Here is a 25,064-nt window from a genome sequence, read left to right as displayed (position 1 = left end):
TCACAGCAATAGAACAATAACTAAAACAAATGTCCAACCATAAACAGCTCAGGGAACATCAGAGGAAAAAGAATTTAAAAGCTTGAAGAAGGGAACTCTTACGGGCCACAAGAATATATGAGATTCAGCTGTGTATTAAAGCTGAACTTGGACCAGCCAAGGGTCTGTCAAAAGGCAAAGCCATTTATTATGAATATTTGGTGTTACCCAGCCTTTAATATTTCAGCTGTCTTCTGCTATGAAATCCTTATGTTCCCAGACCTATTGGTAAACAGTTCAGCTCCCCAGACCTGCTGAACCTACTAAGTTACTAACTGCCCTGCTGAGCTTAGGAGACAAGCTGGCTTTGTTTCCTGTGCTAATGAAGCTCAGACCATCCCCTCGCCTTGAGGAGGCCTAGAGGTTCTCCAGAGCATTTTGACTGAAAACAAGAGGTTTTTACATATCAAGGTGAGAGATAAAACAACATTCCTGAGGAGGCAGGGAACCACGTGCTCAGGGAAAGAAAGGACAGGCATTTTCTGTAGACTAAGACAGAAAGAACAGCATGTCCAGAGAGAAGAGAGGATGACAGAGGTTCCATAGAGATCTCCAGGAGAGTTTTCTGAGTGTCAGGAGTAGAGAGCAGCAGAGATGGAGAAAGAGGATACAGAGGATGAAGATGAGGCTGAAAGCACAGGAGTTTAGTCATTAGCAGGACTATGAGCTAGGGAACTGGATGGAACTGCAGTTATGAAGACAGGACTTCATCCCAGAGAAATAGAGTAGACGGATATAGAGCTTGGTATGTCTAGAGTTGTTCCTGCCTTGAATGCCTGGTAGAGCTATAGTTGAATTGATAGAATTTTGTCTTAGAGGAATAAAATTAACAGACATAAGAACATAGTGTATGTAGATTTTTTTTCCCCTGATATCCCACACCAGACATTCTCCTTGGACCCTGGGGAATCGATAGGGAGCAAGAGGTGCGGAATTCTGATGTCCAGGCATGGTATGGCTATGGGATTCTTGAACTCACAGCTGCTGTGATGATCTACACAAGATCTCTGTCTGCACAAGATCTCTACAAGACTGAACCTATCCACATCCTGTCCAGAAGGATGAAGAGCTAATGGAACCCCACCCCTCTCTGAAAAGCCTAGCTAATGTTGGTGGGAATGCATGGTATAGCCACTTTGACAAATGCTTAAATTGCTTGATAGCCTAAAAAATTAACATACCAAGAAGAGAAAATATATTTATATATGCTAATTTCTGTATATAGAATTCCATGATATGCTTAGAAGCTCTTTTGATACAGTACTACACTATTGCTGAATTAGTCCAACATATGAGGACTAAAAGAGCTCAAAAGTTATCAGTCACTAATCAGGTCCGTCAGAACCTTATACTCTCTAACTACTTAACAATCATGAATAATAAGCACCCATAAAACTAATTTTAAAAGGAGAAAAAAATCTTTTAAAAAACTGTCTTGAAAAATTTACCTTGCAAAATAAATGTGTTTTCTCCATTTTCCTGTTTAGAGGTAAATTCTGTCCTTCAGGACCCAAAGGCCTTGATGAATGAATATAAGTGAACAATAATATAAAAGGATTTCCTGAGAAAATATAAACAGAAAAAAAGAAAGAAAAGATCATACTCCTGTTTAAAAGATAAAGGAATTATATTTATTTGCTTGAAATTGCCTCTTCAATGTAATGCTCAGAATATAATGCCTAATAAAGGGCATCAGTATAGGCTGGTGGGCAAAAACTAGAAAAAGCAGCTAATAGATGATAAATTAGAGATCATCCAGTTTCTTAAGTTTACCTTTTTAGTATACAGGAAAGTAGAGAAATATATCTCAAATGACATGAAAGAGAAGCCCAGTTATATTTATTCAAACCAACCATAATACAAAGACATGCTAAAACACCAACCACAATGTTACTGGGTGTTTAGTGTGTGCTAGACATTACAAAAAACACATTAACATGAGTTATTTCACACAGTCCACACAATTACCCTTTAAGGGATTGTCACTGTCATCATTTTAAAGAAACACACAACCAGCAAACAGAGCGACTAGAACTTGAATTCAGGAAATCTAGCTCCAAAACTCTTGGTCTCCTGTACCACATAATATTACCTCAAAACATTACAGCTGCATGGGGCTGGAGATATGGCTTAGCGGTTCAGAGCAAATACTGCTCTTAGCACCCAAGCTGGGTTCCCAGCACCCATGACAGGTCCCTTACAATTGCCTGTAACTCCAGCTCAATGGAATCTAATGCCCTCTTCTAGCGGCCTCAGGCACTGCACTCACATGCATAAACCCACATAGAGACACACATACACACATAATTTTAAAACTTTTTGAAAAAAAAATTGTGTGGAGTGGAAGTCAATGTCGTTGCAAACAAAAGGTGTTTTAACCTGGCTTCACACCAAAGACTTTCACGTTATACAAATGCAATAACCAATATTTTTTAAATTCACAATGTCTTTTTTTTTACTAATATCCAATCAATATTTGATGAGCTATTTATTCATGATGCTATTAGTTGAATTACAGTGCTAGTTGCGACCATCAGTGAATTTTTTTCTATTGTGAGTATTAATATTCTATGACAGATTTCCACAATGGCAGATCGAATCTTATTATGGCTAACGCCACCGATGAATGTTCAAACATTAACCTCCACTTATCATATGTGCTTAAAAAGAGAGCCTCCACCTCATGCAAGATCTTATGCTATGGAGGATTCCCACCAGCCCCGCCTTTGTGAGGTAAAACTTAAGTAGACACAGAAACACAGCAAACTGACAACAAATGACCTAACAGCCGTAAAGCTGAAGGCGCAGGCAAGTTTCCCAACCATGAAGTCTCCACCTGACTAGGACAACCATTCTCCTGACCACTTGGATACCTCCCCACCTTTCTGGACCGATCCTTCATCCAGCTACACCGAGGTTCGCTTTCTCCTTTAGCATTGCATTCTCTCCTCAGCCTCAGAGACGGCTTAACCCTTTCCGCAGCAAGTCTCGCCTCTCCAGCTCTGTCACCTCAGGGTCCTCTAAACCCTGGCCTCTGGACTGTCCCACCCTTGCCCTCGAGTCCTCCATGCCCCGGAGACGCTCTAGCCCCGTCCCTCTCTCGCGCTCCCTCTCAGCGAGGCCCCGCCCCTGGGTCACCTGATCAGCCCGAAGCTCCGCCCATGGAACTGCCTTGAGGGGTCAGGCGCGAAGACCAAGCCGCTGGGTCTTCCCAGGCCTCGGACAAAGCCGCTGAGCCGGCGAGCATCTGCCGCATGGGCGCCCCCTGGAAAGCGCTGAGGTGGCGCGTGCGCGTGTCCCCACACCTCACAAGGGCCTGTGACCTCACCCGATCCAACCGAGGCCGGTGATGGACACCACTGGGAGACTGTCCTCCGACTGCGGTCCCAGCTGCCTCCTGCTCAGCTCGCTGTCATTCTCTGGTGCTCTCTGTCCCACTGTGGCCTGTCCCCAACTTCAGGTTTGCCTTCCATCCGTCCTTGGACTACCTCCATCCTCCCTTCTAGCACCTTCCTTCCCCCCTGTTCTCCAGGGGACAGCAACTCGAGGTCATTTGCCCCACTGCCTTGCTTAAATTAGGCCCAGCTGCTTCCTTTGCGGGGAGTTTGATTCCGGGGAGGGATGGGGGGTTGTCCTGTAGATGAAATGATGTCGCTATTACATCCCTAAAGTGTATAAATCCTGTTCTGTGAATATAAACGATATTTAGGCCGTACTGAATTTGTAAATTCTGTGAGGTGAAGAATGTGTTGAAAATACTTTTCTCCAAAAGTATGTGACAAAGAGTCTTTAAATTAAAAAAAGAAAAAGAAAAAGACAGAAAGAGAAAGAGAGAAAGAGAGAAAGAGAGGAAGAGAGAAAGAGAGAAAGAAAGAAAGAAAGAAAGAAAGAAAGAAAGAAAGAAAGAAAGAAAGAAAGAAAGAAAGAAAGAGAAAGGAAGGAAGGAAGGAAGGAAGGAAGGAAGGAAGGAGAGAGAAAAAGGAAGAAAGGAAGGAAGGAAGGAAGGAAGAAGGAAGGAAAGAAAGAAAGAAAGAAAGAAAGAAAGAAAGAAAGAAAGAAAGAAAGAAAGAAAGAAAGAAAGAAAAACAACAAAACTTTATTACATGTTTTTATTTTAGGGGAATGTGGTACACATGCCATAGCCGAGCCGTACATGTGGAGATTAGAAAGGATTTAAGGAGTTGATTCTTTCCATCATGTGGGTTCCAGGTACTGAACTCACACCATCAGGTTTGGCTGCACGTACCTTCACTCTCTGAGGCATCTTGCTGACCTTCAAGTATCTTACCTTTATAAACAGATCAGTAAATTTTCAACACATTCTTCACTTCACAGAATTTACAAGTTCAGTACAGCCTAAATAACGTTTATATTCACAAAACTGGATTTATACACTTTAGAGATATAATAATGACATCATTTCATCTACAGGACAACCCCCCCCTCCGCATTACCTCCCCCCCCACTCAAACTCCCTGCAAAGGAAGCAACTGGGCCTAATTTAAGCAAGGCAGTGGGACATATGAATAGAACCTGTTGGTAGCCGTGGAGCCTGGTCTCACTCAGATCAGCATGTGACTACCTATCCAGCGGGTTTCCTCAGAGCAAGGCACCTGTGGAAATGGACTCTCACTTGGCAAGGACCGGTAGCCCACAGGACAGCGTAGGAATTTGCAAAATTCATGCAGCTCACAGGCTCTTTTCTCTCTCATTATATTGTTGATTTATATAGGTGGTTTTTAGTTTTACTTTGTCAGTCACACATGCAACAGTTATAATTTTCCCTCAAAATTGTGCTCTTTCTCGAATACTTTCCCCTAAGTTTCAGCAAGGGGCTAATGCTTCTCAAATCTTTTATCTGGAATTACTAACTATAACTCCCAATCCTGGGAACTTTTCTGACTCAATAGAGACAATTAGATGCATATGAGAAAATAACACTTGGAACATTAACCATGTCTTCACTCTTCTGGAAAGGAGAGTAAGGCATACAGAGAATATGGGGAAAGTCACAGGAAAACACTTAGTGCCCACTGTTGAGAGTAAGTTTCCTGGACACCAAGCATATAGACAGAATCAATGTTAAGATCTAGTATCCAGTGGGGAAATGCAATATAAAATATAGGATGGATAGATAGATCCACCTTCACCCTACACAGGAGCTTATATTGGTGGAAGAGGTACAGTATAGTGGGATGGGAAAAGAGTGCTTTGTCAAAGTCTGCCTTCTACAGAGAGACTGAGACATGGGGCCCTCTTGTAGAAAAGGGAACTGTATGAAAGCATATGTTACAGACATGAAAGAATTGTCTGGGTTTGAATATTGTTGTCCTTAAAGCATTGTACCCACGTCCATCACTTTTTAACTTTGTAACCACAAGTGCTGCCAGCTGACATGAGTGATGCAGAGCAGGATGTGTCTGGCTCATATTTAGTTAAGCCTGCAAAAAATGCTGACCTCTGTGTCTAGAATAAGGTGATGTAGGAGGTGGGAAAGTGTATTTGGGGAAGCATAAAGGGGAACAATGGAGGCTTTCATGATGATTATGATGTATTCCTTAAAATATGATGTATTTCTTAAAAGTCAAAAATAAAAGGTGATGGCGTACACCTTTAATCCCAGCACTCAGGAGGCAGAAGCAGGTAGATCTCTGAGTTCGAGGTCAGCCTGGTCTACAGAATGAGTTCCAGGAAAGGCTCCAAAGCTACACAGAGAAACCCTGTCTCGAAAAACCAAAAAAATAAAAAAATAAAATAAAAAGTCAAAAATAGGAGCCCATAATAACGCTGTTCCTCTAACTCTGGTAAGAAGAACTCTGTTTAAGTAGAAATAAAGACAGCTTGAGCTATTTGGAGCCACTTGAGTGCAGCTCACCTGGTAGTCAGAGTTTTTCCTTACACCATCGCCCCTTCCCTGTCTCAGGACCTGAACCCACGCCAAGACTGGACTCTGGCAATAACTCAACCTGAATTCCTCCTTGTCTACACTGGGGTGAACAGCACAGGCCTTAGATAGATGAATACAATTCATATTCTGCTGTTACTGTGTGCAGTGAACAAATTTCTTATGCCCTTTTGTTTTTTCATCTTTCCAAAGTTATAAGAATTTAGAGCCGGGCGGTGGTGGCGCACGCCTTTAATCCCAGCACTCGGGAGGCAGAGCCAGGCGGATCTCTGTGAGTTCGAGGCCAGCCTGGTCTACAGAGTGAGTTCCAGGACAGCCTGGGCTACCAAGTGAGTTCCAGGAAAGGCGCAAAGCTACACAGAGAAACCCTGTCTTGAAAAACCAAAAAAAAAAAAAAAAAAAAAAAAAAGAATTTAAAAATAACGCCTGTGGTACTTAGCAAATGTTACAGTATTTCATTCATTCATTGATACCCATTCTGTCTTAAAACCCTGATTTGTAAACATTTAGTATTTTATTTCTATTGCATTTATTTTTAAATTAACAACTCTCAAATTAACAATTCATAACTACTATGTTATGAGGTCCAGTGTGTTTTAATATACGTGCAGAAAATGGGACAATTGAATAAAATTTGTTAACATAGTCATCACCTCACATTTGAAATTTACTCCACAGGCAATTTTTAAACATACAATACATGATAGTAACTGAATACATGAAATAGTAACTGAGCACTATGCAGTAGATGTCAAATTGTATCCCTCTTATCTAGCAGAAACTTTGTACTGTAGTGATATGTAAGCAGAGGCTTTGTGTTCAGCTTTAAGGGAAATGTAGAGTAAAGCCTTTGTGTCTGGCACAAAGAGAGAAATGCTTCAACAGAGCCCTTCCTATGTTTGGGTTAATCAGTAGAGGCTGAGAAATTGTTTTGAGACTGTTTAAACCTTGAAGAAATGTTGTCTCTCTGGAGTCTGCATTTGGTGCTACCTGAGAGCTTGCAGCTGCACCAATCTTGGTCCTAAGACAATCTTGGCAGACCTGGAGTCCTTACTTTTGATCAAAAGGGACTGAGATCTGTTTGAATTGTTTGAATAAGGAAACTGGAGTGAGTTAGCTGGGTGTCAGTATTTCCCAAGAAGCCTGTACCTGTCTGCTCCTTCAGAAAATGAAGGCTTAGCATCTTGGTGAGCTTCTCTCTCTACTGAAGCACCTATGACCCAACATTCAAACAATATTGTGCCCTTTGAGCAATCCCCCTGTGTTGTTGGGGGCTTTTGCTCTTTGAGGGGCCCACCACCCAGTTCCCAAATAAATCACACACAGAGACTTTTTTTTTTTTTTTTTTTAGGCAAGGTTTCTCTGTGTAGCTTTGGAGCCTTTCCTGGAACTCACTCTGTAGCCCAGGCTGGCCTCGAACTTACAGAGATCTACCTGCCTCTGCCTCCCTAGTGCTGTGATTAAAGGCATGAGACACCACCACTAGCTATGGAGGCTTATTCTTAATTATAAATATCTGGCCTTAGCTTGGCTTGTTTCTTGCCAACTTTACTTAAATTATCCCATCTAGGCTATTGCCACTAGGCTTTTACCTTTCTCTATTTCTGTATACCTTTCATTATTTCTTACTCTGTGGCTTGCTGTGTGGCTGGCCCTTGCATCTTCCTGTAGCAGGAATCTTAAAAGTTCTTATTAATAAAATCAAACCTGAGGCGAGTTATTGGGGTCCATGCTGGTAGATCAGAGAAACAGAACAAACCACAGCTACCTCACCTCGCCGGATCCTCAGCTGGTCTTGTCTCCTCAGACTGGAGGCCTCTGAGTCCTCATCCGGAATGGGTCTCAGCTGAATTACTGCTCAAAAGCCTGAATGCTCAACCAGCCAAAATCTTCTAGTTTCTGGTCCTCATGCCTTATATATCTTTTTGCTTTCTACCACCACTCCCTGGGATTAAAGGCTGGCTTTCTGGGATTAAAGGCCTGTCACCATGCTTGGCTATTTCCAATGTGGCCTTGAACTCACAGAGATCCAGAGGGATTTCTATCTCTGGAATGCTAGGATTAAAGGTGTGAGTGCCACCATTTTCTAACCTTTGTATCTAGTGGCTGTCTGTTCTCTGACCCCAGATAAATTTATTAGAGTACACAATATTTTGGGGAAAACAATACCACCACATCTTCCTCTTTCTCTCACTCCTACCTTTCCTCCCAGATTTCTCCTTCTATTAATTCTCTGTGCCTGCCAGCCCTGCCTATCCTTTCTCCTGCTTTGCTATTGGCCATTCAGTGCTTTATTAGACCATCAAGTGTTTTAGACAGGCACAGTAACACAGCTTCACAGAGTTAAACAAATGTGACATAAACAAAAGTAATACACCTTAAAATAATATTCTACAACACCCCTATCCCTACTCATTCTCTGACAAACAACAATCTGTTATCTACTTCAAGACATCTATTCTCATATTCTTCACCTATGTGAGATCATGCAATGTTTATCCTGGACCTGACTTATTTCTTGTAGCAAAATACCTATCCATTTCCTTCATGTTATTACATTATAGAGTTTCCTATTTTAAGGCTAAAATAATCTTTAGCTGTGAATGTATACATTTTCCTTATCCATTCATCCATTGGCAGCCACTTCTGCTGTCATATCTTGGCAATCATGAATAGTATAATAATAAACATGGCTGCGTAGCTGTCTGTTGATACACTGGTTTCCATTCCCTTGGGATTGCTAGGTCATATAATAATTCTACTTGTTGTTGGAAAAACCTGCATACTTTTTCCATGACAGCTATAGTAACTTACATTCCCACCAACAGTATACAGAGTGTATACTTTATGTTGCTGTGATAAAACATTAACCAAATGAATCTTGGGAAGGAAAGGGTTTATTTAGCTTACACTTCCACATCATGCTCCTTCTGTGGATGGAAGTCATGGCAGGAACTCAAGCAGGAACCTGGAAGCAGAGCTGAAACCAAGACCATGAAAGAACGCTGCTAACTGGCCCACTTCTCCTTGGGCTCACTCAGTTATTACCCTTCTTATATTGCTCAGAACACCTGCTCAAGGATGGCACCGCCCACAGTGGGCTAGGCCCTCCTCTGTCAATTACGTAATCAAGAAAATGCCCCCACAGATATGCCTACAGGCCAATCTGATGGAGGCAGATTCTCAGTTGAGACTCCCTCTTCCTAGCAATTCCTCAATCGATTATTGCCTCTTCCCAGGTGTCTCTCCTTCATACCAAACTGATAAAATCTGCCCTGCACAGTGCCCTTGTCTCTACATCCTTACCAACGCTTAATATTTGCCTTTTTTTGTAATAGGTGTTCTAACAAATATGAAGTGATATCTAATTGTATTCTGTTTTCATTTCTCTAATGAGGCATGATGCTAAGTATTTTTCAGATATCTATTGGCCTGTCTTCTTTCCAGGAAATGTTTGAGAGCTTTAGCCATTTTTCCCACACATGAAAAGATTTAGTTATTTATTGTTTATTAAATTCGTGCTTTGACAACTTGGTACTTTGATTACTTCTACTCCCTGCCTCCTCTTATCTCCCCCCCACCGTCATCAACACCCCCAAGTCCCTTTCATGTCTTTTTATTGTATGGCCCAGTGAGTTTAACCAGGGCCTGGGACTGAGCCTGGTGGGTTCACCAGGACCTTTGATCTGTTTCTATTGGATTGCTTCCTTTCTTGCTATTGGGATGTTAGCTGCATATATACTTTGGATATGAAGCCCTTATTAGAAGTGTGTTTTGCAAATATTTTCCCACCTTTTAGGTTGTGTCTTAACCTTTGTTTCCTCTGCTGTGCAGAAGCTTCCCAGCTGCTAAATATCTTCTGTGTCTGTTCCTGATTTTGTTGCCTCTGCTCTCAAGGTCAAGTGCAAAATTTGCCTAGGCCAATGTCATGAGATTACCTTGTTCTCTTCTAGTAGTTTTACAGTTTCCGATCCACATTTAGGTATTTCATCCATTTTGAGTTAGTTTTTCATATGTTATAAGGGCCCAATTCCTTTCTCTGGTATGTAGATATCCACTTTTCTCAGCAGCATTTTGGAAGAGATTGCCATCTCCTCATTATGTATTCTGGGTCCTTTTATTAAAACTCAGTCAGCTTCTAAGGAAGCATAAAGTCTTTGTCCATCAGCAGAAGCCCACAATAAAAAAATGTTTCTTAAAGAGATTTGTGGAGACTAAACTTAATTCTCATGTGCTGGAACTCAGTAAGATTTAAGTGAGACTAACACTTTTTTTTCTGAGAATTTTACTGCCAGGAACACTTAGAGGGAAGTACACACACACACACACACACACACACACACACACACACACACACACACACAAGAAAAGGAACTGAACCTGGTAATGCATGCTGTAATCCAGCACTTGGGAAGCAGAGACTTCATGAATTGCCATGAATTGCTGTGAATTCAAGGCTTGCCTGGTCTACATAGTGAGTTCTAGGCTAGCCAGGGCTACATAGCAAGACCCTGTCTCCAAAATCAAAACAGTGCAAAAAGAATCTGGGGAGATGGCTCAGCCAGGAAAATGCTTACCTTGCAAGCAGGAGGACCTGAGTTGGATCCCCAGAACATACATCAAAGTGCCAGGCATGGTGGCACGCTTTTGTACTTGGGAGATGGAGGCAGACCCCTGGGGCTCACTGCCTACCCAACCTAGGTTTCCTGGAGTTCAGATCGAGAGTTTTGTACTTGACTAACTGTATATAAGGAAGTATACCAAGGAAACATGATCTTCTGCTCCTGTTTCTGTTTAGAGGATACAAGTTGATGCTATGATGGGATAAGACTCTGAGGCTCTGGGAGGGTAAGTTTATTTTACATGTTGGAAAACTAAACATAATTCATGGCCAGAGGCTAGACAGTGGTGGTTTGAGACTATATCCACAAATATTTCTTGTTGTTAAAAATGTTTTCCCACAAATTTAGTAGCTTAAATGACATAAATTTATTATCTAACATTTCTAGAAGTCAAAAGTCCAAAATGGGCCTTACAGGGATAAAATCAAAGGGTCCTTCTGGAAGATGTGGCTCCAGGCTCTAGATCAGTGCTTCTCAACCTTCCTAATACTGCAACTCTTTAATACAGCTCCTCATGTTGTGGTGACTCCCAGCCATAAAATTATTTTCATTGCTACTTCTGTAGCAATGTATGTAACAGTGATTTTTCTGTTAGGAACTGTAATGTAAACATCTGATATTCAGGATATCTAATGTGCAAGCCCTGTGAAAGGGTCGTTCAACCCCCAAAGGGGTCTCGACCCACAGGTTGAGAACCTCTGTTCTAGGCCATACACACTCAGACCTTTTGTCATCATGTTTCCTACTCTGACCCTCCTGGGTATCAGAAGGACTCTTCTAAGTATGTAGTACCCACCAGACAATCCAGTAATCTTATCTCAAGATAAGATTCTTAATTATATCAAAGCCCTTTGTTTCATGTAAGGTGGCGTAGTCACAGGTTCCACTATTAGATGTGGACAGCTTTGAGGAAGGAGGGACACGAACTCTTCCATAAAAGATGGAACCTGCTGAAGAGGTGGCAAATGTCCCATCCTCAGTTGAACATTGGTTGGTTCAGTGAGCTACTTACATGACTAGAATATGGCTTATGAGGTGACATTATACAACTAAGTCCTAGAAATTATTGTGACTTCTTCCCTAGTCTCTCGGTTACTTACTCTGAGAAAAGTCAGCAAACAGGCAGTCCCCATGGAGGTATCCCACTAGTAAGGAATGCCTGTCACTACCAGTCAGCAGGGACTCACAGCCTCCTGCCAAAGGCCATGTGAGTAAATCCTCTTGGAAAAAAGATCTTCCAGCTCTTTGAGCCTTCAGTTGACTGGAGTCCTAGCCAATAGTTTGAACTCAACATCATGAGACTCTGAGCCTGAACCACTAAGTGAAAGCCATTCCTGAATCCATGAGTCGAGAATTTTTAAGTTGCTAAATTGTGAAGTAACTTGTTATGTCCTACTAGGTAACACAAACAGTCCCCGACGTCACTCCTAATCCATCATGGCTGCTTGGCGTCTATTTCCTCTACATCCCAGCCTACAGAAAAAGGAGAAGCCATGCTTGTCCCCTTAAATGGTATTACCAGAAGTCATGCACTTTCTTCATTTGCATCTTCTTATCTAGATGGGCATGAAACATCTGGCTGTAAGACTAAGGAAAAATATGCTTGGGGACTATTAACAAGCTGTCTCCATGATGATTACAATTGTCAGGAAACATTTTTCCATTGACCATCCAAGTGACATTTACACACCCATCACTGACCCCTCCAAATCCTGCCAATTGTGCATTAGTCACTGGAAAGCCCAGCTAATATATTTTGTAAAACATATCATTGTGGGACTTTTTTGCTTAAATTCTTTTCAGAGTAGCTGAGGATGTAGCTCAGTTGGTAGAGTTTGTTTACAATGCATAAAGCCCTGGGTTCAAATCCTAGCGCTCAAGAGATGAAGGCTGGAGGATCAGAAGGCCATCATAGGTTGTATAGTGATTTCAGAGTGGGCTACATGAAACTGTCTCAAAAACAAAAAGACCATGGGGCTGGACACATCTGGTCAAGACCGGCGTCTCCACTTACTGGGTAGCCTCCTTCTGTTCTGTCGTTTCTTTCCTTTTGTTCTGACCAGGCGCCTTGCCTTTGGTTGGTGCCACTCACATCCAAAGTGGGTCCCCTGTTTGCTGTGATGGGTAATTTTGGTTATTTATTTGACCAGATCTGAATTCAACTAAAACCTGCTTTGGGGTGGCCCTGTAAACCTGCCTCCCAGAAGGAGGGAGAGGACCCTTCCCTGGAGTGAGTGGTACTTCCTCCATTGCCCAGATCTGAAGTCTAAAAGAAAAGCTGTTGCTGTTGCCCACTTTTGCCCCTTGCTGGTGAGTGCATCCACTCGCTTGCAGCCAATGCTGCTGCCCCTCCTTCACTGACATCAGAACCCAGCTTTGTCAGCCTTCCAGTGCAGACTGAAGACCAGCATCACTCCAGGCCTCCAGGCCTTCAGCTCCAGATTGTGACACTGCCGCTGAGGCATCCAGCTTCAGGGACTGAGCAGCTAGTGGGTGTTCTCAGCCTTTTCAGTAAGCAGCCATTGTCGGCCTACCCAGCATGCTTTGTGTAAGCCAGCCTAATAAATACCCTTTGTAATATATATTCATTCTATAGATTCGCTTCCTCTAGTCCAGCAGTTCTCAACCTGTGAGTCTTGACCCCTTTGGGTTGAACAACCCTTTTGCAGAGGTCGCCTAAGCCCATCAGAAAACACAGATATTTACATCATGATTCATAACAGAAGCAAAATTACAGTTATGAAGTAGCAATGAAAATAATTTTATGGTTGGGGGGTCACCACAGCGTGAGGAACTGTATTAGGGTCGCAGCATGAGGAAGGTTGAGAAGCGCTGCTCTAGACAATCCTAACACAGTTGCTGCTCCACACACCGGTCACCCTGAGATGTGGACAGTAAAGATCACATTCATCAAGTTTCATGTAGAATGAGGACTTTGTTGGAAATGGGATTGGAAGTCATTTGTGTTACATCCTGGCATACACATGCACACATACACACACATACACACACACACACACACACACACACACACACACACACACACACAGGTATGCAAAGTGCAAACCTTGTGAAGTCAAGAAGGTTTCCTTCAGATTTGAAGGGGAGGCCTAGGGAGGTCAGGCAGTGTGTGCCAGGGTCACCCCTGGAGATAGTAATGCACATAGCTGTAAAAAAAAAAAAAAAAAAAAAAAAAATCCCAGCACTCGGGAGGCAGAGCCAGGTGGATCTCTGTGAGTTCGAGGCCAGCCTGGGCTACAGAGCGAGATCCAGGAAAGGCACAAAGCTACACAGAGAAACCCTGTCTAAAAAAAAAAAAAAAAAAAAAAAAAGCCAGAGCTGCAGTGAAGACTAGGACGTTGGAGATGGCAGGAACGTAGACTCTTCTGAAGAAAGCTGTAGGTAGTATATATAGACCCAGCCTACCAGAAGAGCTGTATGGGCTGCAAAGGACAAGGCCGCAGGGACAGGGCTGTCCATCACACCATGACTCACAACACCCCAGATGCAGGACAAAGAGCTACAGAATGGTTTGCCACGAAAGGCAAAAGTCATGCTCTAGTCCAACTCTTTCTGTGCTCCAATTCCCCCACTTAAATTTTTATTTTTTAATTTCTGTGTGTGCGTGCGTGCGTGCGTGCGTGCGTGCGTGTGTGTGTGTGCGTGTGCATGTGTGTGCATGTACCGTGTGGACAGACAACTTTGTGGAGTTGCCTCTCTCCTTCCACCTTTCTCTGGGTTCCAGGGATTGAACTCAGGTCATCAGGCTCACACAGCAAGCGCTTCACTCACTGGGCCACCGTCCCCATTGCTTCTCAAAGCTTGTACTCGTTTGTTGATTTTTTTTCACAAAGGTACCCAGCTTAGAACTTCAGAGGAGACTTTGGATTGCACAGTGGAGCTGTTGATACTGTTGACACTCTCGAAAAAGGACTAGCTGAATTTTTCATCACAAGATGGACACAAGCTTCGGAAAGCAGAATGTTAGGGTCTGGATACCAAATACTTCTCCATGCCCCATGCAAACACACAATTACTAATACCTTATTTGCCCCAGACTCACCCCCACTGCAATAGTCAGAGGGGTTTTAAGGAGATGTTCAAATCAGAAAGTCTCTAGATCTAATCAACAGATTCACATTATATCAAATTGCAATGGATTCATAATTTGATGGCATTGAGGTGTTGAAAACTAGGAGAGAGGGCCTGGCTGGAGGAAGCAGGTCACAGGTGTATGCCTTTGAAAGGCTATCTCATCCCCAGCCCTTCCTCTTTTCCTGTCTACCACGAAGAATAGTCTTCACCAGACCCTCCCACCACAGTGTTTCTGTCTTACCAAAAAGCAATGGATCCAGCCAACCATGGGTTGAAACCTCAAAACTGTGACCTAAAATAACTCTCTCCTCTTGTTTTTCTCTCAAGTGTTTGTCACAGAAACAATAACACAAAAATTCCATCCCCAGACATTTAGTTACCAAATGTCTAAATGTAAATGAGACAGAGAGACCCTCACAAGACCTCAGACAAGATTGGTCACATCTAGGGTGATACAACTGTAGACAAATCCCACAGGATTTCAGCATGAAATGATAGTCAATGTCCACTCGAGTATTTTTTATGATGTTATATATTGTGTTGCCAAAAAAACGTTTTTTGATTTATGTGTATGTGTGTTTTGTCTGCATGTATGTCTGTACCCTGCATTCATGCCCAGTACCTGAGGAGGCCAAAAGAGGACATCAGATCCTCTGGGACTGGAGTTACAAACAATTGAGAGCCACAATGTCAGTGCTGAGAATTGAACCCTGGTCCTCTGGAACAGCAGTGGGTTCTCTTAACCATTGTGCCATCTCTCTGTCCCTAAATGTTTATTTCAAAGATTTTTTGGGGGAACAGTGTCTCACTGTGTACCCTGCTGGCCTGGAACTTACAGAGATCTGTCCTTTTCTGTTTCCCAAGTGCTGGGATTGAAGGCATGTATTATCATGCCCTCTCACAGGACTTTTTAAAATTATGCACAGGGAGGAGGGTATGTGCACTTGAGTGCAGGTGCTCACAGTCTCCAGAAGATGGCAGCAGATCCTCAGAAGTCAGAGATACAGGTGCTGGCGTGGCCTTACCTGAGTGCTGGAACTGAATTTGTGTCTTCTGCAAAAGCAATTATGCATTCTTAACCACTGATCATTTCTCCAACCTCCCAAAATGTTCATTATGTAAAGAATTTATGAGGCAAAGAAAAAAACTGATGTAAGTATATCCTTATACTTGTTTTTCAGGACCCCCCATCTATTGCTTCTTTTAGTTTTTGTTGTTTTGTTTGTTTGTTTGTTTTTAAGGAACTTGTGGCTATGAAGAAACTCAAGAATTCCTAAATCAAAATGAATCAAAAGTTAATTTTCAGGGCTGGCAAGATTATTCAGTGAGTAAAGGCACTTGCCACCAAACCCTGAGTTCAATCTTCAGGACCTACTTGATGGAAGGAGAGACCCAACTCCCACCAAGTTATCTTCTAACCTCCCTCCCTCTTCTCTCTCTCTCTCTCTCTCTCTCTCTCTCTCTCTCTCTCTTTCTCTCTCTCTCTCTCTCTCTCTCTCACACACACACACACACACACACACACACACACACACACACGCGCGCACACACACACACACACACACACACACAAATATAATTTTTAAAAAAATGTTTAAAGGGATTTTTTCGTGTGAGTGACTATCTGGCTTTCTGAACCCACCCACCCATGAATGTCTACAGTCTAGTAACCGAACTAATGATAAACATCTTTGTCAGGACACAAACAATGGCCCTGAAGTATTCTAACATTAGTTTTCTCAAACAAGCATTCAGCAGAATCACTGGAAGGGCACGTTAAAACAGATTGCTGGACTCCACCCTCAAATTTTCCACTTTTTTTCTTTTTTTGAAAGTAGATTACTTTCTTACATATTCTGATTACAGTTTCTCCTCCTAGTTCCTTCCCACCTCCTCTCCCATCCAGATCCACTCTCTTTCTGTCTTTAGAAAAGAACAGGTTTCTAAGAGATAATAATAAAATACAGCAAAATAAAGTATCATAAGATAAAACAAAAACTATCACATCAAAGTTGGACAAGACAAACCAACAGAAGGAAAAGAGCCCAAGAGAAGGCAGGCTCAGGAGTCAGAGGCCCACCTGTTCACACACTCAGGAATCCCATATAAACACTACCCTGGAAGCTGTTATAAACTGAGGACCCGGTACAGACCTGTGCAGGCCCTGTGCGTGATGCTTCCGTCTGTGAGTTCATATGAGCTTTGCTCATACTGATCTAGAGGACCTTGTTTCCTTGGTGTCCTCCATCCCCTCTGGCTCTTATACTCTTTCTGCCTCCTCTTCCTTGGGGTCCCCTAAGCTCTGGGGGGAAGAGATCTGATGGCTGAGTGTTCCAAGGTCTCTCACTCTCTGTGTAATGTCTGGGTATGGGTCTCTGTATTCGTTCCCATCCCCTCAGATTTTGTTATTCAGTCCTTATATGACACATGACAGCATTTTGTATAGATGACAGTGGTCTCATAAGATTAAAACAGAGTTGAATTTTCTTATCACTTAGTGACATCATAGTTATCATATAATATATAAACACATGAATTAACCTGTTGCTGTCAAAGTATAAAACCTACAGTTGTATACAGTATACAATACTTGATAACAGCTATGTTGCTGGCTATGTATTTACCATACTATGCTTCAGTCATCATTTTAGTGTGTACTCCTATTTATTTTTTTTTTAAAGACTTACTGTGAAAAGGTATGTCTTGTTCCCCTGGCAGCTGCCTCTTATCTTTTGTTTACCATGTCTTATGACTGTATCACTAGGCCTTCTGATGTGACTCACTTGTACTCCCCAGATTTATGTGTCCACACTCCCACAACAGAACAACTCCACATTCCTCAGAACGTATGAGAGAGTCTGGGTAAGACTTGTCCATTTTCATTTCTTGGTGTGTGTTTGTATGAGTGTGTCTGTCTGTCTACATGTATGTACATACATGTGTGTGCAGGTTCCCATGGACACCAGAAAGAGAGCCTCTGGTGCTGGAGTTGCAGGGGGTTGGGAACTGAACTCTGCTGGTCCTCTGAAAGAGCAGAAATCATTCTTAACCAATGAGCTGTCAAGCTCATTTTTTAAACTTTCTAGGTCATACTGCTACTGTTGGTCCCAGGGCCACACTGTGTCACCAGCCATTTTAAGTAGTAGTTAGGCATATAAATATCCTGAAAATAATTTGCCTCGAAGCCTTCACTGGTTTGTGATTCCCACAGGCAAAGCCTAGGCTATGTTGACAAGTCTGTTCTGCTTTGTTTTCAAAAGTTCCTAAATAATCCCCATTTTAAGAAAAACAAAACCTTAGAAAGTAATGACCTTCTCATTTTGAAATTCTGGATTCCAAAGCTAGTCCCAGTTCCCACAGTTATCACCATTCTGTTACATTTGGAAGCAGCGATACTCTTTGCACCCAGAGAAATCAGAAATAACAACACAGGAAGCATGGGGTAGCCTTAGGCCAGTTCTTTTGGAAAGCACATTTAATTCCATTACACAACTCGGAGGAGGTGGTGAGGAAGTCAGGAAGGTGCTTAAGTAAGTCCAACCAGAAATTGACAAAGAGAAATATCTTGGTGTCATGGGCAACTTCAGAATATCTGGGAGAGAAACAACTGACTCCAAATGCAACAATGTGTCGCACAGGCATGTTCCATTGACTCCAAATGCAACAATGTATCACACCGGCATGTTTTGTTTCCTATTACTGTCCTCAGACACCAGACCGGACAGAAATTACCTATAAAAGAACAGGGCACAATCTCTCTGTGCCGGATTGCTCAATGCCAGAACAATTTTAGATGGTCACTCTCAGGATACCAAATGGACTGTTCCTCGGCCTCTGGTGAAAACAGCTCCAGGTATCCCAATGCCGATGAACATTGCTGGTCCTCAAGAACCACAGGCCTCATTCCAGAAACAGACAAGATTCCCATTCACCTTTTCATCCTTTTAATACATTTCCTTCTTCCTCTGATAGTTTCCTCATCTAAATCATCTTCTCTAAAGAGAAATCCCACTCTACTCTCATGGACTCTGCCTCAGTAGCTGAAGGTTACGGTGAATATCTAAACTTAGATCCACGATCATCCTACCCAGCCCCTCATTTATCCCTCTACCATATTCCTACCTCCTAACCCTAGAGTCACTCAAGGACAGGACAGGATAGTCATTGGCTTATTCCTGTTCTCAACACTAACACCTGGGCCAGCCGCTCCTTACTAATGGTCTTCCCTGATATGAAGGTGCAAATAACTAATTGGATGATAACCAAGTTCTACATTAGGTGCACCCATTAACAAATGATTCTGAGAAAGAATGAGATTCACTGAGACGTTGTGAGAATGACATCCACTCATAAAAACCAAGGAAATTCAGATTTCTCAAAACTGAAAAACAAACACTAGCAACAGCAACACACACACACACACACACACACACACACACACACACACACACACACGTACACACACATACACACAATAAATGTTTTCAGTGCTGAGAGTCAAACCCAGGGCATTCCATAAGCATTCTACCACTGACCACAGTATCTTGGCTGCATGCTTGATACCATGTTCAATCTCAGCATCTTCGGATGTTGATACTAAAGCTGGAACTATAACTCAGTTGGTAGTGTTCTTGCCTAGCATGTGTGAAGTCCCAGGTTCTATTCCCAGCACCTCATAAATCAGGCTTGATAGCACATGCCTGCAATTCTAGCACCTGAGAGGTGGCGGCAAATAGAGTCGGAAGTTCAAGTCATCCTTTGCTACACAGCAAGTTCAAGGCCATCCTGGGCTACATAAGACCCTGTCTTTCAAAAACGTTAAAAGAATATTGACACTTGAAATCAACCTTCCAAGTACCTGTTCCAAACTCATTTTTCAGACTAGAAAACTGAACTCCAGGGAAAAGAAAGTGGCTTTCTTTTAACATTAAAAAAAAAAAATAGCTGCAACCCTGAGGCCAAGACTCAGACTTTCTGATCATCAAGAACACTGTTAGAGGTCTCTTTTCTTTAGGTGGTGGGTGTTTTAACACCCTCCTTAAGAAAGGTTCAATATATCCACATACCTATCCTCACATGCTTCCAGGAAGAGGGAGCCCCTTAGGGACTCAGAAACTGAGTGGCAAATTACTAAGAATGACCCCACAAGGGAGTGCCAGTATCCCACAGAGTCTGTGGGTTTTTATGCTCTCCCTTGTCATCATATAAAGTTACAAATACAATAATGCAAGTATGTTTCTATACATGCTCCTTTACAATGAGTGAACCTCATCATCGTTTTGGGTGTCCCCACAGAGAATAAAATAAATTGCACTCGCGGCCTCCCAGATTAAAGGCTTGTTCAACCCTGAGGAGAACAGGCCACACACGCAGATCCAACTGGCCGACTGTTCCTTCCCAGCACTTTGCTCAGCAGACTAATGGGAATGACCCCTTCACAAGACACCCAAGAGGTAGCTAAAGACAATCACCCCCATGGATGGGTGTAGTGCACAGAGGCAAGGGATGAGGTGTGTGGAGGAGGTGCCTGGGAAGAGGAGCAGAAGGCCTGGAGAGTGGGGTTAGACCTCTAGTTCTGATCAAAGCAGAGGGGAAGGCATCTGGTCATATCCTCAGTGCAGAGCAAAGTCTGTAACAATGAGAGTGCGGAAGTAGGAGGTAAGAGATGGTGTCGACATAATGGTGACACTTCTACACAAATCTCTAGGGAAGAATGACTGCGATTATGACCTTGGAGGTGCTGGCACATCCCCCAGGCCATGCATGACCCCTGAGTGGCCCTGACATCTTCATGCTCAATAGGCCAAAGAGCCAGGTATCCAGGACTTTCCTTGTGAGAGACCCATAGCGGGGCTGAGGTGATGGCGAAAGATGCAGACAGCTCTTGAGGGCTCGTTTCTCCCGACTCCACCTCCAGCCTGAGGAAGGAGAGGTGGGCAGAGGCACAAATGATACAGCCGGTCTCCAAAGCCAAGCAGTTTCTACCGTGGCCACTGACAGGCCCAAAAACCAGAAACTTACAAACTCAGTGTAGGCCCGAGGCTTGGCATCACTTCCTCTGGAAGGAAGCACCCCAGCCGCACCCTTCTCTTCTGGGAGAACGGCCTGACCAGGCAAGCTGGCTTCTCAGAGGCCATGAAGAGCACCTGCTCAGCATCATGAGTTCCCCTCAAGCTAAGCAGGAAGACTCCCTTCAGGGGGGATTCTGAGGGCAAAGGCTGTGGAGCTCTGCCTATAGGGACACATCACACGTTTTAAATTACACATTTCCCCACACTCAACACATACACATACATACACACAGAGACACACTCCCACATACTGACATTTTCCCAGCCCAGCCCAATCCAAGCCCCTAATCCCACCCACAAATACTGTCCCCTGTAAACATGATGGCAGAGACTCCCACAATCCTGGCCTAATCTGACAATGGTCTAAGGATGACTTCTTCTCATTAAGTGCCCCGGTAGGTGATATTGGTGAAGGTGGAGGTGGCCTCTTTAAACAGTGGGTTGTTGGCCTGCAAAAAGAACAGAAGAGAATCTCATGGTCAGTTCCTTACACTGCCTTACCCTCAACAGTTGAATTTCATCTGAGAATTTTGCCCAAGACATCCTTCTCTAGAGCGAACTGTCAAAAGCAGCCAGTGCTCACATTTACACTTTTTCTCTGAGGATGGGACTAGATGGGAAATAAGAAGAGGAGAGATGGTGTGTTGCTAGTCTGCTGCTATTTCAAGGATTTTTTTATTCAGCCCATAACTGTTGGGAATGGATACCCGTTAGGTCTTGGCAGTCCCAAAATGTTGTGGATATCACTCTGTATAAATAAAATGCTGATTGGCCAGTAGCCAGACAGGAAGTATAGATGGGAAAAACAGAGAAGAGAATTCTGGGAACAGGTAGGCTGAGTCAGGAGACGCTGCCAGATGCTGCCATGAGTACAAACATGTAAGCTACTGGTAAGCCACAAGCCATGTGACAAGGTATAGATTTACAGAAATGGGTTAATTTAAGATAGAAGAACTAGATAACAAGAAGCCTGCCACAGCCATACAGTTTGTAAGCAATGTAAGTCTCTGTGTTTACTTGGTTGGGTCTGAGCAGCTGTGGGACTGGGGGGTGAGAGAGATTTGTCCTGACCATTGACCAGACAGGACTGGAGAAAACTTCAGCTGCGTCAAAATAATGTGCCATTTTACCACATCTCTCCTATTTCTTCTTCTCTCCCTGCTCTTTCTTTTCCTTCATCAAGGCAGTGCCAAGCAGTATGAGCCAGAAAGGAAAATGTAGGTGGGGTTAGAACACAGAGCCCAGCTTTTGCTGAAATAATTCTTAACTTTGTCTTATTTCTTGAATCAATTGCTACCCACAAACCTGTTGTGTGCTCAGGAAAACAGAAGGCCTTCACTGGGTTTCCAAAATCATTTCCCAACAAAAAGTGATGAATCCCCCATTAATAGTAGTTCAAGAAATTTAGAACATTCTTTGGTCCCTCGGTGGCTCAAAATGTTCTACACAATCCCAACAGAAACATCTCTGCTTCTTGGGTCCAGTGGATACAAAGTCTGGGGTCACCAGGAACAAAGTTACAGCCTGACCCTGGATGCTCTAGAATCAAATGGTCACTTTGTAGGTCCAGGGAAAATAAAGTGAACAAAAGGAGAATGGACTAAAATTAAATATACAGAAGGTTCTCAAAAATGCTCATTGGATAGGCTGGCAAGCTGGCAAAGGTGGAGGAAACCTACTGAGTTCGGTCCTCAGAACCCACAAGGAAGAAGAGAACTGACTCCTGCAAGTTGTCCCCTGACCTCTGCACAAATGCCATGGCATGTGAACACACACACACACACACATATTTTTAAAATACGCTCGTTTGGGTGGATTAAATCAGGATAAACTGTATTCTTGGTCCCCCAGAGAATCCCTGTCTGGAAGCTACCACTTCTCATTTGCAGAAAAGAAGAGGATGAAGTAAATAGATACACTGCCATTACATCTATGAATTTGTCCCCAAAAGTAATTCCTGGAGTCACCTAATTTCTTTCTGCATCATGAAAGCTACTTTAATTCTCTGCCCTCAGCTTCCTTAACTATAGAATGGGGATGATAATACTGTCCATCAAAAGGGCTGTTACAGAGATAAAACAAAGTAAGGTATCACAAGCATTTAGAATAGCTCTTGGTGTAGAGTCTTCAGTAAATGTTAGCTATTCTGTCACTTTCTATTCATGTTTAAACTTCGGACTTCCTTACCACTGTAGGGTGTGTTCTACGTTCCTGATATGGATTTGTCCTGTCTCCCTCAACTGGAGGTGAGTTTCTCCCTTCGCCACGATATCCTATGTGTGCGCAGACAGTGATCATGACATGTGTCACTGTGAGGCAGAAGGTTTTAGGGGTTTGTGGCTTGAGTTTTCCGCCTTGCCCACAGTCAGGACAAATCTTTGTCACCCGCCAGTCCCACAGCCGCTCAGACCCAACCAAGTAAACACAGAGACTTATATTGCATACAAACTGTATGGCCGTGGCAGGCTTCTTGCTAACTGTTCTTATAGCTTAAATTAATCCATTCCATAAATCTATACCTTGCCACGTGGCTGGTGGCTTACCGGCATCTTCACATGCTGCTGGTCATGGCGGCGGCTGCAGTGTCTCTCCACCTCAGCCTTCTGCTTCCCAGAATTCTCCTCTCTCCTTGTCCCACCTATTTCCTGCCTGGCCACTGGCCAATCAGTGTTTTATTTATTGACCAATCAGAGCAACAGATTTGACATACAGACCCTCCCACAGCAGGGGTTTTTATGAAGTATAAAGACAAAAGGACAGTCAAACCATCTCCCAGCGTCTAGAACAGAGGATAACTAGGGGACAACTGTCAGGGCTGACTCCGACCACAGTGAGCATCTGCTGCCTCAGGTTCTTGAACCAAAGACTTAAGGGAACACGAAGCCCAGCCCAGCCTCTTACTGTGTCCCACTTGGCTCTGGCTCGTTCTTCCTCGAACTTAGCAAATTCCTTCCGGTCATGGATGGTGATGAGTAGCTTCCAGATGAGCAGAGCAGCAAGACCGATGAGCAGAATGGCTCCCATCACTGACATCAGGACCACCAGGATGTCAGGACCCTTGGGACACTCTGGGAGGCAGAGGCAGAGAGCAGGAGTCACCAGACATGTCTAAGAATGAGGTCTTAACAAATGAACAAAGAACTGGAAATAAGATGATCAAAACAGTAATTGCATCACTTTTTAAAGGGGGACAGTCTTTAGGACGGCAGTAATCGGCCCTGAGTGGTCTAAATCAGAGTTCTCAGGCTGAAGCTTACCTTCGGTGCAGGTTCACCCAAGTGTACATTTAAAACTTAGTGGAGAGATGGCGCAGAGGCTAAGAGCACTTGCTGAAATTTCAGAGAACCCACATTAAGTTCCCAGTACCCACATGGTAGCCCAGAACCATCTATAACTCTAGACCATCTGACTCCCTCTTCTCACCTCTCCTGGCATCCAGGCATGCATATGGTACATATACCTACAGGCAGGCAAGTCACTCATACACATAAATCTCAAAAACAATTTAAAAAATTGATTTGGTGAGTGACTAAGCTTGGTGGTAAGATCTTGCTATTTTCCATGAAGCCTTGGCCTCTATCCCTAGCACTACAAAAACAGGGGCAGACAGACAGAGAGACAGACAGACAGACAGACACACACACACACACACACACACACACACACACACACACACACACACACACACACACCCTTGTCCATACTAGAATATACCTTCCTATAGAGCAGCCACTGGCTAGAGGTGGGAGCAGCTAGCCTTTTATATTCGGGACATTTGTTTTCTACTTACCAGAGCCCTCTCTCTCTTCCCTCTCTCCCCTAAGCACAGGCAAAGTGACTTGTCCTTGGGTCTGTGCCACTGGGCACTCTGGAGCCAAGACTGCCTGGGTTTGAATACTGACTTAATGCTTACTTTGTTTATCTGCCCTTCAATAAACTAACTTTTCTGGGTGTCTGTTTCCTGTTTCTCCATCTTTAAAATGGAACAACTACTCACACCCATTCAAGAACTTGTGATGAACAACGACTGAGCTAGACAGATTTAAAGAGCTCAGAACAGTGCCAGCAAAAGTTAGCTCCTCCACCAACACTCGCTGCCCTTGTCACTGGTGGTGTTCTTAGGCCTTGCCTTTTCACTTACTGCCCCGTTGGCAATCGAGTCTCTTGCCCTGGTTCAGATATTTACATCTCTGAGAGCCAGATGCTCGGTGACCTTCTCAGCATCCTTAGAGACCAGGATACCTGCCGGCCAGGGTAATATTTAGTCATCTAAAATCTTAACCCTATCGGAAGCTAACTTCTTCGTTCAACCCCAGACAACAACCAAAGCAG

General features: G+C 43.3%; 3 protein-coding genes across 5 annotated transcripts in view; 1 reads left to right on the top strand and 2 right to left on the bottom strand.

Moving 5' to 3' along the window:
- The window catches only part of Efcab3 (EF-hand calcium binding domain 3), a 419,664-nt gene extending 416,513 nt beyond the window's left edge, over positions 1–3,151 (bottom strand). Inside the window, exons 1-2 of the mRNA XM_076543522.1 lie at positions 2,921–3,151; positions 1,488–1,600 (exon numbers count right to left, since the gene is read on the bottom strand). Of these exons, the coding sequence (XP_076399637.1) occupies positions 1,488–1,514 (27 nt within the window). The 5' untranslated portion in view covers positions 1,515–1,600; positions 2,921–3,151. The remainder of the gene's footprint in view (positions 1–1,487; positions 1,601–2,920) is intronic.
- On the top strand, positions 2,847–24,683 carry LOC143267022 (uncharacterized). 3 transcript variants are annotated; one of them, XR_013041922.1, is made up of 4 exons: positions 2,847–2,955; positions 17,458–17,523; positions 22,928–22,978; positions 24,557–24,683. XR_013041922.1 is itself a non-coding variant. In XM_076543525.1 (4 exons), the coding sequence occupies exons 1-4, from the start codon at positions 3,389–3,391 to the stop codon at positions 24,568–24,570; spliced, it is 237 nt and encodes a 78-aa protein (XP_076399640.1). In that variant the 5' UTR covers positions 3,283–3,388; the 3' UTR covers positions 24,571–24,683. The 3 variants fall into 3 exon arrangements, 2 of the variants coding, with proteins under 2 accessions (XP_076399640.1, XP_076399639.1); XM_076543525.1 differs by lacking the exon at positions 2,847–2,955 and adding an exon at positions 3,283–3,499 and having other exon boundaries at positions 24,562–24,683; XM_076543524.1 differs by lacking the exon at positions 2,847–2,955 and adding an exon at positions 3,283–3,499.
- Positions 18,105–25,064, bottom strand: part of Itgb3 (integrin subunit beta 3) — a 60,873-nt gene continuing 53,913 nt past the window's right edge. Inside the window, exons 14-15 of the mRNA XM_006970533.4 lie at positions 23,634–23,800; positions 18,105–21,181 (exon numbers count right to left, since the gene is read on the bottom strand). Of these exons, the coding sequence (XP_006970595.1) occupies positions 21,116–21,181; positions 23,634–23,800 (233 nt within the window). The 3' untranslated portion in view covers positions 18,105–21,115. The remainder of the gene's footprint in view (positions 21,182–23,633; positions 23,801–25,064) is intronic.

This window comes from Peromyscus maniculatus, chromosome 8 (genome assembly GCF_049852395.1).
Source record: "Peromyscus maniculatus bairdii isolate BWxNUB_F1_BW_parent chromosome 8, HU_Pman_BW_mat_3.1, whole genome shotgun sequence".
In the NCBI taxonomy this organism is placed as follows: Eukaryota; Metazoa; Chordata; class Mammalia; order Rodentia; family Cricetidae; genus Peromyscus; species Peromyscus maniculatus.
The sequence above is the reverse complement of the archived record's forward strand: the minus strand, read 5'-3'. Positions and strand labels throughout refer to the sequence as shown.

Excerpts from the sequence above, each read along its gene's own strand:
- LOC143267022 (XM_076543524.1), top strand. The coding sequence starts at position 3,389 with ATGGACACCACTGGGAGACTGTCCTCCGACTGCGGTCCCAGCTGCCTC. Across the intron at positions 3,500-17,457 it reads TGGCCTGTCCCCAACTTCAG|ATTTATGTGTCCACACTCCC; the intron begins GTTTGCCTTCCA and ends TGTACTCCCCAG. Across the intron at positions 22,979-24,556 it reads CCTGTCTCCCTCAACTGGAG|CACAGGCAAAGTGACTTGTC; the intron begins GTGAGTTTCTCC and ends CTCTCCCCTAAG.